The following is a 17,224-nucleotide window of genomic DNA, read 5'->3' as shown; positions in this document are numbered from 1 at the left end:
GAGTATGGCTGCTGCTGTTGCTGCAGTGGGCTTAGTAGGGCCAAAGACATGATGTGAAGGTATACCGGAGGCAGGACCAGGCCAGGGGGAGGGGAAGGGGGGGGAAGAGGAGGAGAAGGAGAAGGAGAAGAAGGGAACTAAGGGATTTGAGCATCCGTAGATTTTGGTATCCAAGGGGAGACCTGGAACCAATCCCCCATGGTTATGGAGGGCCAACTGTACTTAATATGGAGAAGAAAAGCAAAATGTGTTGTGACAGGGTTAAAATGCTCTCACTGAGAGTGGAGATGGCTTGGCGAGGGGAAGAAACACTGATGTTTAAAAACAATAGTTATGGTAGAAAGCAGATTGACCAACAGGTAAGATGCAGAATATGAACAGCGGGTACAGTGGACTGTTTGCAGTGGTTTGCAATAGAAAAAAAGCTTGGGAAGGATTAGCATCAGGAAGACAAAATTAGGAAAAAAAATCTATGATCTGAAGTAATATGGCACTCACCTCCTGACTAATGGCAAAAGCCCATGAGACAACAAATAAAAGTATGCAGATGTAATGCAAACTCCTCAGTACTTGTCTAGCTCAGAGAGTGCAGGCTAGCAGCAACCCAAACCCTGGGGTGTTATGGTGACCTCCAGAGTCAACTGGGAAAAGGTATGCAGAGAAGCTACAACCTCTTTCAACAAATTCAACCTAGAACTTTAAGGGTTAAGATATATGTCTATGAAATGTAAAACTAGCAACTATAGGAAAAGCAGTTTACCTGTTTAACTGAATCACTATATGATTTTTAAATATTGTTTTTCACAATTTTTCCCAAAATAGAGAGGGAAGGATATTTATGTACAGAAGATGAAGCAGAAAAAAAAAAGTGCTTAAGCAGAGGGAATAAACCATTGACATCCAATCTGAAACCTACTAATGAGACAATTTTTAAGGCTCAGAGGTAAATTAAGACTAAAGGCTCCTTTTACTAAGGTGCGCTCAGGGCAGGATTAATTTGTCGAGGGTTCCCAGGCACACAAGTACACTGGGCCCCCCTGCCCCACCCCACCCCACCATGCGCCCAGGCGGAAACAGGAAGCTGCGTCAGAGGGAAGCTTTGGGCAAGCAGCACCACTTGCACAATTACAGTTCCCGTTGACTTTCTTACCTGCGTTGCTTACTTGTCTTACTTTCCATTGATGGGGGGGGGCCACATTGACGATCGATGCTGGAGGGGCCCATTGCCGTTTGGAAAAAACAGTGTTGATGCCCTCCTTCATAGGGCCCCACTGACCATTTTGGGCCCTAGGTACGTGCCTACTTGGCCTATTGGCTAATCCTGCCCTGGGTGCGCTAGCGTTTTTAGCGTGCGCTAAAGATTAGCGCGCGCTAACCACGCGCTAAATGAAAAATATTAACGCAAGCTCTATGGAGGCCCGCTAAAACTGCTAGCGCACCTTAGTAAAAAGAGCCCTAAGTTTTGCCATTCTATTGAATATGTGAAAATGAGTTTTAGATACACCCACAACTGGCAATTAGAAATATGGTACATACTTTCTTGGAAATTCCACAAAAATTGTGACAGCAGAAATAATGATAAAGTCAAATATCATCAATTTATACATTTCTTGGCCAACTCGAGACTCCCAGCACTACAAGAAAAAAGGTAAATGATCACAGTGAGATTGCAAAGCTGTAAGAACAGACAATTCAAATATTTACTCTTCCATGTTTCCCTCTTTGCTCTCGATAGTACCAGTGCTCCATTTGTCTACCTCAATGTGAATACCTAATATACATATTTGCTGTACTATGTTTAAACTGTAGACCCCAGCCTACTGTAACACTGAGCTCTTCTTTTTTTTTTTTTTTTTTTTTTTTTTCCCATTATTTTTTATTTTCTAATTTTACATAAAGTGTACATAATAATAAAATACAATTGATAAATGCATATTATCACTTTTATATCTAATACATTATATATCTAAATTTGATTTTTTCCCTCACCCTCCCCCCCTCCCTTTCATTACTTTAATATAATATTTTAATTTTCAAATTTTTATAAAAAGTATACAACATATTAGAATACAATTGATAAATATTCAATAACTTTTTTATATCTAATACAATATAATCTAAACAAATTTTGTCCCATTTCCCTCCCCCCACCCTTTTATTACCATTTATTCATACGTTACATTTTGTATAATATATTATAACATACTATATATAAATTGATTTTTTTCTTAACCCCCCTCTATATGTGTCATAAAAAAGAATCCCCAAAAGAAGAAAAGAAGAAGAAACATCATATTATTTATTCATTACAGTATTTTGTCAATGGCCCCCATATTTTTATAAATTTAGTATATGTCCCCCTTTGTATTGCTATTGTTCTTTCCATTTTAAAAATATGACATATTGTATTCCACCAAAATGTGTAATTTAGGTTGTTGTAATTTTTCCAATTATTAGTTATATGTTGAATGGCAACCCCTGTCATAATTAATAAAAGCTTATTATTTTCTGGTGAAATTTGACTTTTTTTTCTCATCATTGTTCCAAATAAAATTGTATCATATGATATTGCAATATGATTTTCCATTAATTTATTAATTTGTGGCCAAATTGAATTCCAAAAAATTTTAATATAAGGACAATGATATAATAAATGATCTAATGTCCCTGGTTCTAGATTACAGTGCCAGCATTTATTAGACTTAGAACTGTCTAATTTTTGCAAACGAGTAGGGGTCCAAAAAGCTCTATGTAATAAAAAAAACCATGTTTGTCTCATAGATGCTGACTCTGTACATCTCATTCTCCAAGACCAAATTAGTGGCCATTGAGATGCATTAATTTGATGTCCAATCTCAATGCTCCAAATGTCTCTTAGACCATTTTTTAGTTTTTTATTCAAATATCCAGATATTAATTTATACCACAATGCGGCTTGATGTCCTAGGAAGTCTGCTTTAAAGCATAAGAACTTTAAACTATATTGATTGTTTAATGATTTCCATTCAGGGAACCCAACCTGAATGGCCTGCTTCAATTGCAACCATTTAAAACTTTGTGTTTTATTAAGACCAAATCTATGTTGCAATTGTGAAAAATCCAGCAGTTTACCTTCTGAAATAATATCATCTAGAGATCTAATGCCTGCAATAATCCAGTTCTTCCAAAGGATTTGAGCTCCGCCAATTTTGATCTTGGAGTTTATCCATATGGATTGATTAGTTGATTTGTATATTGGGATGGGTGTTAATTTATCAATAAATCTCAATGTTTTCCAAGTATCCATTATTATTTTATTTTCTCTGTATCTTTTAGGTATATTAATACTTGGTAAATGAACTAAATTTAGGGGAAACATAAGGCGCCATTCCAAATATAACCAATCTGGTGCATTATCTATAAGTTCTGGGAGGATCCAATACATACCCTGACGTAGAATATAGGCTTGATGGTACCTATAGAAATTTGGAAAATTTACCCCACCCTCCTTAATTGATTTTTGCAAAGTTACTAAAGCTATTCTAGGTGTTTTACTAAGCCAAAGAAATTTTGTTAAAATTCTATTTAGCTTTTTATAAAAGGACCCCTGAAAATAAATAGGTATCATACTCATTTGGTAGCAAATTACAGGTAACATCATCATTTTAATAGTTTGAATTCTTCCCCACCAAGAAATATGTAATGGGTTCCATTGTTCACACAACTCCGTAACTTTTTTTAATATATATTTTTCATTTTCTTTTACAGTATCCTCAATTGTATTTTTAACTTGAATGCCAAGATATTTAAATCCTTCTTCTTTCCATATGAATGGAAAAGTATCAAATAATCCTTTTACACAATGAACATTCAAGGGTATAATTTCAGTTTTATTCCAATTAATTTTATATCCTGAAAATTTGCCAAACTTATCAATTAATTCTAATAAAGAAGATAAGGTAGATTCTGGATTTCTCAAATAAAGCAAAATATCATCAGCATAAGCCGAAATTTTATATTCCATATCTGAATATGGGATACCTTGTATCTCCTTCGTTTGTTGCATTGCTAACAATAAGGGTTCTAATATAACATCAAATAACAAAGGAGATAAAGGACAGCCTTGTCTAACTCCCCTCTGCAATTGAAAACCATCAGATATTTTATTATTAATATTTAGTCTTGCAATTGGGAAGCTATACAAAGTTTTTACCATTTGTATAAATCCAGAACCTATACCAAACCATTCTAAAGCCTGATACATAAAATTCCATTCTACCCTATCAAATGCCTTTTCAGCATCTAATGAAACTGTAAAAGCCGGTTCATCCATTTTTTTTGATAAGTTTAGCATGTGAAATAATAATCTAGAGTTATTGGAGGAGTGTCTTTTAGCAACGAAACCCGTTTGATGCATATCTATAATATGTGGGAGAGCTTTTGCTAATCTTAAAGCCAAAATTTTCGCCAAAAGTTTATTATCAACATTTATCAAAGATATAGGCCTGTAATTTGAAACCAAAGTAGGATCTTTATTTGGCTTAGGTAAAACAATTATTATTGATTCAGCCATAGTACCTTTAATATTACCTTTTATAAGTTGTGTCTGATATAAATTTAATAAATGTGGGGAAAGTATATTTTGAAATGTTTTATAAAATTCTACTGTATACACTGAGCTCTTCTAGTTAGAAAAGCTGGAAAAAAAAAGATGAGAATGATTATAAATCATTAAGAAGTGTTTAGCACTAAAGTTGGTTTATTTATTTTAAGAATGCTAGCCCTAAATCTGTCCCTTCTCACTTGATTTTCTCAGCTGTATAGAATACTTTAGAAACTGAATGTGATTTGCACATAAGTACAATTTACCCCCTCTTCTATCAAACTACGCTAGCAGTTTTTAGCACAGAGAGCCGCACTGAATAGCCCGCACTGCTCCCGACGCTCATAGGAACTCTATGAGCATCAGGAGCAGCGCGGGCCATTCAGCGCAGCTCACCACGCTAAAAACTGCTAGCGCAGTTTAATAGAAGAGGCCCTTAGTTTGGACAAAGAGTATTAGTATCACACCAGACCCTGCTTCTGATGCCTCTGCTGTTACAAAGAAAGCACAAAAACAAAAGCTCCATTTGTCTTCATACATTTCTGCAAATTGTTGTATGTTGTTAGGAAAATATTCGACAGATATGCAGTATTAATTAGCATAGAGAAGGGAAAGAAAATAAGTATGCACATGAAGCCAGGGGGTAAAGGACTGAGGTTAGGAAAACAGAATTTATTTACTTCAGTTTTGTAATGTTTATTTCAACAAGCAAATGGACAGGGAGCACCAACAGACGCAACTAAAATATTTGTACTATGTTGAATCCAAAATTATATACAAATTGCTCAAGGCATAAGCAATCCCCAGTAAAATGATTTGCTTACAGGGTAGGTGTCATGATTGTAGCCACACAGACTGCATATTCCAAAAACACAGTAGGTGATTCGAGTCCACAGTGTAATCAAGAGAACCCCAATATTGGCTAGGCGTACAAACACACATCTGTGGGAGACATAAGGTTTCATGATATATGTACATCATGAAATGTTATAGTACAGGGCACAGTAATATTTAGCCCCATTTCAAAAACCAATGACATTGGCTTCCTATCACACATCGTAACACTTATAAAACTATCCTGCTGACCTTTAAAATAAAACTCTCTCATCAGCCTTCATATCTTGGATAGGCTTCTCATTCCTCAATGCTCAACATGTACACTTAGATCAGCAGACCAGAATTTCCTTTCAATTCCCTCTATAAAAGACTTTTTCCACACCAGAAAAACAAATTTTTCAGTAGTTGCCCCAACATTGTGGAATGCTCTGCCACACCAACTCCGACTCGAACAACAACTTGATAGATTCAAGATAAGCCTAAAGACTTTTTTGTTTCGTGATGCTTTCATCTGCTCTTAAAGCATCTCCATCTTACTCAACCAACCACTTCTATGAAGCGATCCCATCCTACATGTTTTATCCTCTCCCCCACCTTTATCTCAATATTACATAAAAATATATATATATATATATATATTTTTTCTCTCTTCCTTTTCTTCTTCTAATTATGTAACTTTTCCCTTCCCTCCCCTCTTGCCCCCACCTTCAAGTTCAACCAGTTAATGTCCTTGATGTACACTTTTATTATCTTCTTTTATATATATAATTTTTTATCTCTATTTTAAATATTTTATTGTAAATCTGCTAGATACTTGTTGATGGTCGGTATATTAAAAGTCAATAAACTTGAAACTTGCTCTACTTTTCCTCTATGACTAAAAACAGTAGAAAGTAATAATTTAACAAAAAACAAAATCCATATACACAGTAAAGAATCACACGGGACCAAAATTTTCCACGTCTCCACGGGAACTCAATTTCCCCGTCCCGTTGAGTTCTTTTCCTGTCCCTGCCCCATTCCTGCAAGCTCTGTCCTTATTTGCACAAGCCTCAAACACTTGAAAATCATAAGTGTCTGAGGCTTGTGTGGTTAAGGTAGAGCTTTTAGGAATGGGATAGGGACAGCAACAAAACTTGAGGGGACGGTTCAGGGAAATTGAGTTCCTGCGGGAACAGGGAAAAATTTCTCCCCATGTCATTCTCTAATGCAAAGTAACTAGAGCAGCCATACACCTTTCAAATTCTGCTAACTTACTCCCTGAAGATTAATTCACATTTCTAGACTTAAGTTTGCACATATCTTATTATCTTGGAGCAATTTACAATATTCTATTGCATATCAATTTTTTTTTTATAAATCTTTATTCATTTTTACATCTTACAACAAGTGTATCAATAAATTGACAATTGAAATTAAATACATCACTTGAATTTCTGTCATATTTAACAATAATACATAAAAATTTAACCCCTTCCCTCCCATCCCTTCACTTGTATTGTACTTATAATGGAAAAATGGTATCTATTCATTATAATAATTTGTCAATGGCTGTAGGGATATTTCCGTATTCACACCTGAAGGTTAGGCCTCCATGATGTCATCAAGCCTGAACCATTGTTTCAAGAATATCTCTCTGCAAGCAACTTTCCAGCATGAATTTTGCAAGAAGTAAGAAGAATGATGCATTATGGGGATGTACCCGAATGTTGCTATTCAAGGGCATTCATCTGTGCTTTAATAATGGGACAGTGTGAATCTTGAAGAAATTATTCTGTTCTTATCTGTCTAACGGCCCTGGGTCTTCCAGCATATATGATACTTTATACAGAAAGGCTATTCATCAAGTTCTGTTTCTGGATTGGTCCGAGGAAGTCATCTGATGAGATTCAAGAAAAGAAAGGTGCTAATTAATTAATAGTTAGTTAGTCTGTGATAAGGTCCGGGGAAGCTCAGATCTGCTCACAGATGTTCTAATTGTAAACTTATTCTTTCAATAATTAGACCTGTAAGTTACCTCGTGTGATTCTCTGCCTAAGAGATAGAAATTCGGACATTTAAAAACTGTTCTGAACTTAGCACAGATAAACGGAACTTATTGCTGATGATTTATAGCCTCATCAAGGATTTTCAACACGTGTAACTTTTACAACGGTATTCCTGACGTCTTCCAGCTGACAAGAAAATTTTCTCTTCCACCTAATTGTGCCGGAGAGGCTAAATAAGGGTGAGCATACGGAAATTACTTTTATTAGCTTGGGAATTAGATAGGAATCTATTATAAAGGTAAAGGGTTGAAAAGTTACCTGGGTGATAATATAATCATTTGCTAATCAGGGATTATTATTATAAGGAATAGTGTGTGTTTAACAAGAAGTTTTACTTAATTGTCTAACCATTAGATTGTGACAATCATGTACTGAGTTTCATTTGTGTAATTAGATATTTTGAACAATATTTAGATTCTGCAGCTGGCTTGTGAATTATATTTTTCTATTTTCATAATAAAGATATTTCTCATTAGCCTGGGTTTGTGTCGTATAATTAGACCATGATATTTGAACTTGAATAAAAGGTTATGGTTTTCTCTAGACCACTTAACAGAGACGTAACGTGTTTATAATACTGCTAAGTGAACCATAAATCCTTCAACAGATTTTGGGGGCTCGTTTGCCGGGATATCTAGGTTTCTAATTTACGACCGTAGCCATGTCTGTTGACACTGAGACTCAGATTTCGTGGCATGCTCTTGAAAAGGATGTTTTTCAGAAATTAGCTGTGCAAGTTTTAAAACAGACAGATTCTGATGTGTATTTTTCTGACCTTGTACGTTTATTACATGCAGATATAGAGGACTCTAATCAGGCGTATTGTTCAGTATTGCAGCGTCTCCTACATGCTCGTACTAAACCTACAGGAGAAAATTATTCAGAGCTCATTTGTGCGTTGTTTGCTTTTAAAACTTCTATCTCTGCTAGTTTATCTCAACAACGTCAGCTTCAGAGTGATTTATATGAGCAATTAGAGGATTGTAAAAATTCTTTGCAAGCAGAACGGACTCGTAATGATTCCCTTGAACTGTTAGCTTCTAATTGTGAAGATCAACATTCCGACTTTGATCAGGTGATGTCTGAGTTACGACATCAATGTTCTGAGTTGAATGCTGAACTTGAAAGTCAGAAAAAAAGTACAGTGAATATTTCTTGTGTTAAGTGTACATCTTTAGTGACGCAACTTAATACTGTCCGGGCTCAGAAGGCAGATTTACAGCTTTCTTTATCTACTTGTCAGAAAAATCATGCTGAGGTTTTGTCCAGGTTGCAGATGGAACTTGCAGACGTAACTTCTGCTTATGTTTGTCTGGGTGAAAAGTTAGACGCTACCGAACGTCTGTCTAATGATAAGGCAGCCCGTGCTGACAGGCAATTATGTGCTTTACAAGCGGACTTTGTTGAGTCTCAGAACCGACTTTCCGAAAGCGAGTTACAGGTCACAAAGTTAACTGACTCGTTATGTCAGGCAGATGCCGATAATTTGGCTCTGCGCCAGAATGTTCAAGATATATCTTTTCAAAGAACTACGTTAGCTACTGATGTGAAAGTTTTACAAGACAAGGTTGCTACTTTTTGTAGTGAGAGGGATATTCCAGCTCCCTTTCTTCCTGTGTCACCTCTTCATTCTCCTAAACCAGCTCCAAGAACCGTCTTTCGTTCTTTTTACAGCTCTAGGGGGGGAGGTGGGTACAGGAATTCGCAGGAGTGTTCTGATTCTACTGCAGATGACTTGTTGCCTAGTAACAAACCCTGCCCTGAGAAATTAGTGACACTAGCTGACCGCCCAGTGCAGCAACCACGCCCTGTAAGGTCTATCTCAAATTCCTGTGACGTCACTGAATCTTCTGACTCTAAACCTCATCCGGTAAGGTCAGTTTACAGTGAGCCTAAACAACCACCAGATGGCACCAAAGCACCAGACATTTCACAACATACTCCACAAAGGTCACAGCACAATAATGAAACAGGGAAAGAAACTCAAAAGAAAGGAGGTAGTTATACTATACCACCCTATCACGTACAGATAATGAAGATGTTTAAACAAATGATAGAACCTTTTAGAGAGGGAACTAAGCTAACTATTGAAGCACATTTGGCGTCAATACATGAGTTCTTTGAGACTTATGCAGTGACAGAGGACAGTGATAAGCTTCGTTTACTCCGTTGGTCCTTTGCTTCTGAGTGTTCTGAGACGTTGCGATCCATCATCACTGGTACTTCGGATGTGTTAGAGGTGGAACAACAACTCAAAAGACGTTATGGTACATACGCTGATTCCATTGAATCTCGCAAAGCTGCATTCCATTTGCGTTGTGGACTCCAAGAAAATCCCCGTGAATTTGCTTTCCGTCTGAAACGACATTTCTTTCCAGACAGGACTCCTTCTGAGGACGAACTGGAGTATGGAGAATTCCGATCTCTCTTTGCAAAAGCCTTGCCTGAATATATGAGTGTGGTTGTGGCTGGTATGAAAAAGGCCTCTTACTCATCGATCTTAGCCGTAGCCGAGGATTTCTATGATCATAAAGTCAGGGTTCCTGCAGGCCCATCTGAGAAACCGGTGCCCAAAGCACGATCTAAGGAACCTAAGCTGAGTGTATGCGCAGTTCAGAATTCACTTGCTTTGGAACCTAGTAGCTCTGTAGTTTCCACTCCAGGACCTGTTTCATCTCGTCCAGCGGACCAGACTTCCTCTTCTGATGCACCACCCAATAGGGATGGACCCAAGACACAGAAGAAGAGACGGCCCAATAAGCAACAGAAGCAGAGTGACCTCAGTGTGATAATGGAACAATTGGCTCAGGTGGTGGATCGTATTTCTGCCCTGGAATTGACTTCTAAACAATTGGCAGTATCTGTCCCCGCGAGAAGGGAACAGACCTCAAGGAGAAAGGATAACAATATCGGTTACAGGCCTTCCGGCACTCGAATGGTCAAGTCTGTAGTAACTGACACCCAGGCTTCCATAGTAGACGACCTGGATGACACACCCAAATTGTTAGAGGATGATACCGCATGACTAGTCCGAGAAACAATTTCTTCACCCACTATTGTATCTTCTGTCCAAACAACATCTCCTGATGCTACACAAGACATAGATCCGGTACAATCCAGTGAATTATCTGAGAACACCGAGTGGCTTCCTTCGTGGGATTCCATTAAGTCACACAAGTATTTCTTGGGTAGGTTAACGCCTATGGGTCAACGGTACACTATACCTTTGTTTCTCCAACAGGTTTTGTCTTGTCCCGGTTTACTTGATACGGCTTCCGAAGTGACTTTGATCACTCAGGGACTATTCCAACGTTTGCAGACTACCCTGGGTACCCAGAATACACTGTTGATTGTTCCCAGTGATTTGTCTTTGGTTGCATATGGACATCAGAACATTGAGACAGTTGGTCAAACTTGGCTAACCTTGCAGTTAGGCAAAATGAATGTTAAACACCCAGTGATTATTACCACTAGTCCAGGAGAGGAGTTTTTGATTGGAAACGATCTTTTGAAGAGATTGCGGCCTATTTTGGATTACGTCCAAGAAGTGGTCTGGGCTCAGGTGACTCGTCCCCTTCCTTTTGGAAAGGTACCGACTACACGCCTTCCCCAGGTTACCAGTACTGTGGAACGAAACGATACTTCAATTCGAATAAATTTCCTGCGTTCAGCGGATCCACACATTTTGGAGCTACGGTACGCCAATGTTCCAGAGGGGGGGTCCCACAGACCGCGAGATTGTCAGCGTTCCTAAGGAACAAATATCTGACATTGTTCTCCAGGCTGACCATTTGGAGATTGTTCTGAAGTCTACGTTCCCCGTGCCAGATCCACCTCAAGAGACTGTCCAAGACCCGACCTCATCTGTTTCCAGTTCTTTGACCTCTCATCCTCGTCTACTGGCTGTACTTCACCAGGATGATACTGTCTTGTTTGTTGATGTTCACCTGCACGGTTCTGTCCCAGTTCAAGCTCAACTGCTACTCCAGAGTGACATCTCCATGATTAGTGAATCTTTTTACTGTCAACTTCAGCGAACCACATCAGTTCCGTTTGTTCGGCGCCACTCTACTCACCTACCTATACCAGGTCAGGGGGTCAAGCCTCTTGTTGGGGTTTGTAGCCTTCCGCTGACCCTGGGTTCTAAGACTTTCACTCATCACTTTTCTGTGGTGAAAGGCCTACACACATCCTTGTGTTTGGGATCCGAATGTCTTGTTCGTCTAGGAGTCTACGTTGATTTGGTGAACGGTGTGCTTTGGAGCAGATTGCAAGGCACCCCGGTAGAAGATGTGGACCTGATGGATGGTCTGAAGGCTGGACAACTTCTTCCTCAAGTTTGTGAAGTGGTTTGTGCTGAAGACGTCAAGATTCCTGGCCTTGTGCAGGATTTTGCTCTACCTCTTCGTTTGACCCATGGTCAACGCATGCTCGATGATATTGGCTTTTTCAACCCGAATACCTCTTTTCTCGAGCATGGTCTTTCTCTAGGTGCTTTACCATGTCTTGAAGTACCTACCTCGTCTTTCCATGTATTGATTGTCAATGCTCAACCTACGGAAGTCTTTCTCTCCGCTGGAGAACATTTGGGTTTTCTAGTGGGTGAATCTTTTCCTGATGTTGAGGTAACATTGCCTATCATTGGCAGCTTGTCTTCCATTGTTGACCCCTGCCAGGGGGGGGATATACTGGACCATATTTTTACCTCACCTAAAGGACTCATTTCACTGGACTTCCTTTGGCCATATGATGCAACAACTTCCCATGTAACAGTGGATAATGATTTTTTGATTTTATCCAGGAAGTTAGCTCTGTCTGACCAATCTAAAGCGGTGAATGCCATTGATTCTTCATCTTTGCAAGAACAGATTGAAGACCAAGTGGAAATCTCTTCCAACCAACCTTTTTCTAAGTTTGATGCTATGGTAAAGGAACAAGTGGACCTAGCTGATGCGTGCTCTTCTGATGAAGAAAAGGCTCAGTTCACACAGTTGTTGTACAAGTATCGAGACCTTTTTGCAGTGGATTCTTATGACACTGGACTGACTGATCTACATGTGACCAAGATTCCTACGGATCTCCACAGTAAGCCCGTCTTCGTACGTCAGTATAAGATTCCTTTGGCCTCGTATGAGTCCGTGCAAGAGATACTTGATACCCTGGAAACTAGGGGTATCATTAGGCTTTGCAACAGTACATACAACTCACCCTTGTGGCCAATCCTGAAGAAGAATAACAGTTGGAGAATTGCCTTGGACTACCGACAGCTAAACAAGCGGGTACCCTTGTCTAGGTGGCCTATGGCCCATCTTGACCAGAGCTTGACTACCATCAAAGGAGCTAAGTATTTTACCAGCTTGGATTTAGCTTCTGGATTTTGGACAGTTCCTGTACATCCACCGGATCAATACAAACTAGCATTTACCTTTGGGAAGAAACAGTACACGTGGAATAGAACACCTTTTGGTTTTCTGAACTCTCCAGCTGAGTTCAACATATTTCTCCATAAAGCCCTTCCAGATGCGGAAGCTCGAGGAACTCTAGTCTATGTGGATGATATCCTGATCAAGAGTCCCACCTTTCAGAAACACCTGGAAGAGGTAGAACATGTGTTCCAACAATTGCAAAATGCAGGAGCTAAATTGACCCTTGCCAAAGGTCAATGGTGCCGAACATCTCTGAATTATTTAGGGTATGACATTTCCTCTGAAGGTCTTCGACCACAGAAGAAAAGGATACAGGCCCTACAACAGTTGAGGAAACCTACCAATTTGACGGAACTTCGTTCATTTTTAGGAATATGCAATTATTCTCGACAGTTCATAGATCAGTATGCAGAGATCTCTAGACCCTTGGTTGCCTTACTAAAGAAGGATGTACCTTGGACGTGGGGTCCTGAACAGGAAGATGCTATGCAAGAGATGAAAGAGCAGCTTAGTCGCTTTCCTTGCTTGTCCTACCCCGAGAGTGGTCGTGAATTCTTCATCGACCTAGGATTCTCCAAACACTCTATGAGTGCTGTCCTGTACCAGAAATACGACTCTGACAAGCGTGTGGTGGCCTATGCAAGCAAAGGCTTCACCGATGTAGAGAAGAAGTATTCTGAATGTGAGAAAGCTCTACTGTCAACTGTTTGGGCTCTTCAACATTTTCGGAGTTATATCCAAGGAGAAAAACTCATTGTAGAGACTTGTCATCAACCCATTAGTTTCTTGGGCAGTGACAAGATCAAAACTGGTCGTGTCTCCAATAGCCGAATAGTTTCATGGACTTTGGCTCTCCAAGGATGGCCTTTACAGGTAAAGTATGCCCTGAAACATCGAAATACAGTAGCCCAAGGGATAGCAGAATTGCATGATTGTACAGAACAAGATTCTCTTACAGGTATACCGGAACCTGATGTTCCACCAGAAGAGGAGGAACCCCATCGTCATCATCTTTACGATGAACAGCTATGTGCCAATATACCTCAAGTCTACGTAGATGGCTGTGCCTTTCACCAGACCTCGACCCATAATTTGGTCGCAGGAGTAGGTGTAGTGTGGAATGTCGACACACCTATGGAAACTTTGAAGTATAGATTGGGTGCTAAAACCAACCAATATGCAGAGATTGTAGCAGCTCTGGTCGCTGTACAGTCTGCGGTACAGAAGGGGATCCCAGAACTGATTATCTGTACAGATTCTGATTATGTGCGTCAAAACTTTGTGTCTCACTTACCCGTGTGGAAAAAGAAGGACATGTTAAATTCCAAAGGAAAGCCTGTCCATCATGGCGACTTGATTCTAGCCTTAGATCAATTGGTACGAGACAATGACATGACCATCTACTGGAAGAAAGTGAAAGGTCATGCTAAGGTTAATAGTTCTGACAAGATCGGAAATGACCTTGCGGATCAACTGGCCAAAGAAGGTGCTTTGTCAGGTGAACTATGGCAATGCCCTGAAGAGTTGTTCTCGATGGTACATGCTATTACTCGACGCCAAGCGAAACAGGTAGCTGAAACACCTGTAGTGCAGTGGGGTAATGATATCCCTTCCTTTGATCTTGTAACCGCTCAGAAGACCGATCTTATCCTGGGAAAGTTCTATAACTTCATACAGAATCCACAGGATCATCCATTGTCTGAAGACGATCAGAATGATGAAGAACTTAGGATACTCTACACCTCCAGAGAGAAATTTTCGATTCATCAGAACCTGCTCACTCGGACGAGTAAGCATGGTATTGTGCAGTGGGTTGTACCCCGTGCATATCGAGGAATCATGTTGCAACATGCCCATGATGAACCTTGTGCAGGACATAGAGGTGAAGAAGTTACCTATGAGACACTGAAGCAAGTGGCCTATTGGCCTCATATGCGGCAAGATGTGCAGTTATATACGAGAGGTTGCTTGACTTGTTGCCAATTTCAACCCTCTACACCACTTCACCGAGCATCCTTGAGAAAGAAGGGTTTGGTCATGCCCTGGTCCGACATCCAGATTGACTGGATTGGCCCAGTGGTCCGTTCCTCCCGAGGTAATAAGTATATGTTGACTGTCACTTGTTTGTTTACAAAGTGGATTGAGTGCTTGCCTGCACCCAATTGTACGGCAGAGACTACTGCTACCTTGTTACTGAATCATGTGTTCAGTAGGTGGGGTTTGCCCATGAGAGTGGACTCAGACCAAGGATCACATTTCACTGCAGAGGTGATGCGACATATGTGGAAGATGCTCGGAGTGAAAAGTAAATTGCACATAGCTTACCACCCTCAATCATCGGGACAAGTGGAAAGAGCGAATCGTACTATCATCACGATCCTGAAGAAGTACGTGTCTACCTCTGGTAAGAATTGGGACATGAAGTTACCTTTGGTACTGATGGCTATTCGTGCCACGCCTCACCGTTCTACGGGGGTGACGCCTTTTGAAATGATGACAGGTAGAGAAATGACATTACCAATTCATTTGTTGTATAGAACTAATGATGTAAATCTTTCTAGTGCTACTACTGCTCATGAATATGTCACCCATTTACGTAAACATTTACAGGGTGCATTTTCTTTTGCCCAGAAAAATCTGGAAATTGCTGCTAAAGGTAGAAAAGCCTATTATGATCATAGGACTACCACAAAGGAATACCAAATTGGCGACAAGGTATTCTATTACAATTTTGGCAAAACCAAGGCCAAAGAAAGTAAATTTTTGCCAAGTTGGCATGGTCCATTCCCTATAGTGGAAAAAGCTTCACCTGTGGCCTATCAAATTCGCATCAAATCAAATTCTCCAGGTGCAGATGTCCTTAAATGGGTCCACATTAATCAACTGAGACCATGTCATCCCAGTAAATTTGCCCATGATGAAACCATTGTGATGAAGACATTAACCTAGCAACAGCCTAGGCTGTTCTCTCTCTTTTCTGTTTTTCAGATGGCGAAACGAGTTCTGCCGATGCTGTTCCTGGTTGTCCTGCTGATTGGCGTTGTTACCAAAGTAATCGATCCTGGTCCGCAGTCCCATGTTGTCCTTCAAGATTCTCCTGGTTTCTTGTTCCTCCCATTCCAGATCCTGCTCCAGCATATCTTCTTTCGATGTTTCTCTTTTCCATTTGGACTCTACTCCTACTGAAACTGAATTGGAAATCCTGGATGTTTTCAGTGGACATTCCATCAATTTTACCCTTGAAGTGGAACAATATTTGATGACAAAACCTTCCCACACCATTGAACTGAAAGTTGATAATGATAAGCTTCATATTGAGGACTTTCATATTGGCTCCTCCAATGTACATGAAGTTGTTGATACCCGCAATATTGATCTTTTTATCACTGTTGTTATTCCAATTTTTGCCATCCTGTGGGTTCTCTTATTTGGGTTCTCTGTTTTTGCACTCTATGAGACCATCCGGATTAGACATCTTATTCAACAGAAACCATCACATACTGACTTAAGAATGCATGATTTCATTGCGGCTATGAAAGAGTAATTTTGCTAGCCGTATTTTTGATTATGATCTTTCTGTCTTAACTTTTGCTTTGGCATACCTTTTGTGCCTTGCTAAGTAGTCATGATTTTTGATTTTATCATATATTGCCATTATTCAGTGATTTTATTATCATTTATTTGGCTGGGTTCATATATTTTGCCCTTGCCTTTATGATTATTATCCATTGATTATTGATATCTTTGATTTATTGCTGATTTTTATGGTATTGCTTATGTTTATGCATTTTTATATCACCTTGGGTCTTGTCGATCCTTTCCTACTTAGTTAGGTTGAAGGTGAAATTGACTCCATTGAAGTTATTTCTCCTCCAAAAGGGGGGACTGTAGGGATATTTCCGTATTCACACCTGAAGGTTAGGCCTCCATGATGTCATCAAGCCTGAACCATTGTTTCAAGAATATCTCTCTGCAAGCAACTTTCCAGCATGAATTTTGCAAGAAGTAAGAAGAATGATGCATTATGGGGATGTACCCGAATGTTGCTATTCAAGGGCATTCATCTGTGCTTTAATAATGGGACAGTGTGAATCTTGAAGAAATTATTCTGTTCTTATCTGTCTAACGGCCCTGGGTCTTCCAGCATATATGATACTTTATACAGAAAGGCTATTCATCAAGTTCTGTTTCTGGATTGGTCCGAGGAAGTCATCTGATGAGATTCAAGAAAAGAAAGGTGCTAATTAATTAATAGTTAGTTAGTCTGTGATAAGGTCCGGGGAAGCTCAGATCTGCTCACAGATGTTCTAATTGTAAACTTATTCTTTCAA

At 39.5% G+C, this 17,224-nt stretch overlaps 1 protein-coding gene across 8 annotated transcripts in view; it reads right to left on the bottom strand.

The window, feature by feature from the left end:
- TMC7 (transmembrane channel like 7) overlaps positions 1-17,224 on the bottom strand; it is a 102,404-nt gene that overhangs the window by 27,262 nt on the left and 57,918 nt on the right. For all 8 annotated transcript variants that reach the window (XM_033962902.1, XM_033962904.1, XM_033962901.1 and 5 more), the window contains 2 exons: positions 5,407-5,524; positions 1,537-1,634 (listed from right to left, as the gene is read on the bottom strand). In XM_033962902.1, coding sequence (XP_033818793.1) covers positions 1,537-1,634; positions 5,407-5,524 — 216 coding nt within the window. The remainder of the gene's footprint in view (positions 1-1,536; positions 1,635-5,406; positions 5,525-17,224) is intronic.

This window comes from Geotrypetes seraphini, chromosome 11 (assembly GCF_902459505.1).
Source record: "Geotrypetes seraphini chromosome 11, aGeoSer1.1, whole genome shotgun sequence".
NCBI lineage: Eukaryota > Metazoa > Chordata > Amphibia > Gymnophiona > Dermophiidae > Geotrypetes > Geotrypetes seraphini.
The sequence above is the reverse complement of the archived record's forward strand: the minus strand, read 5'-3'. Positions and strand labels throughout refer to the sequence as shown.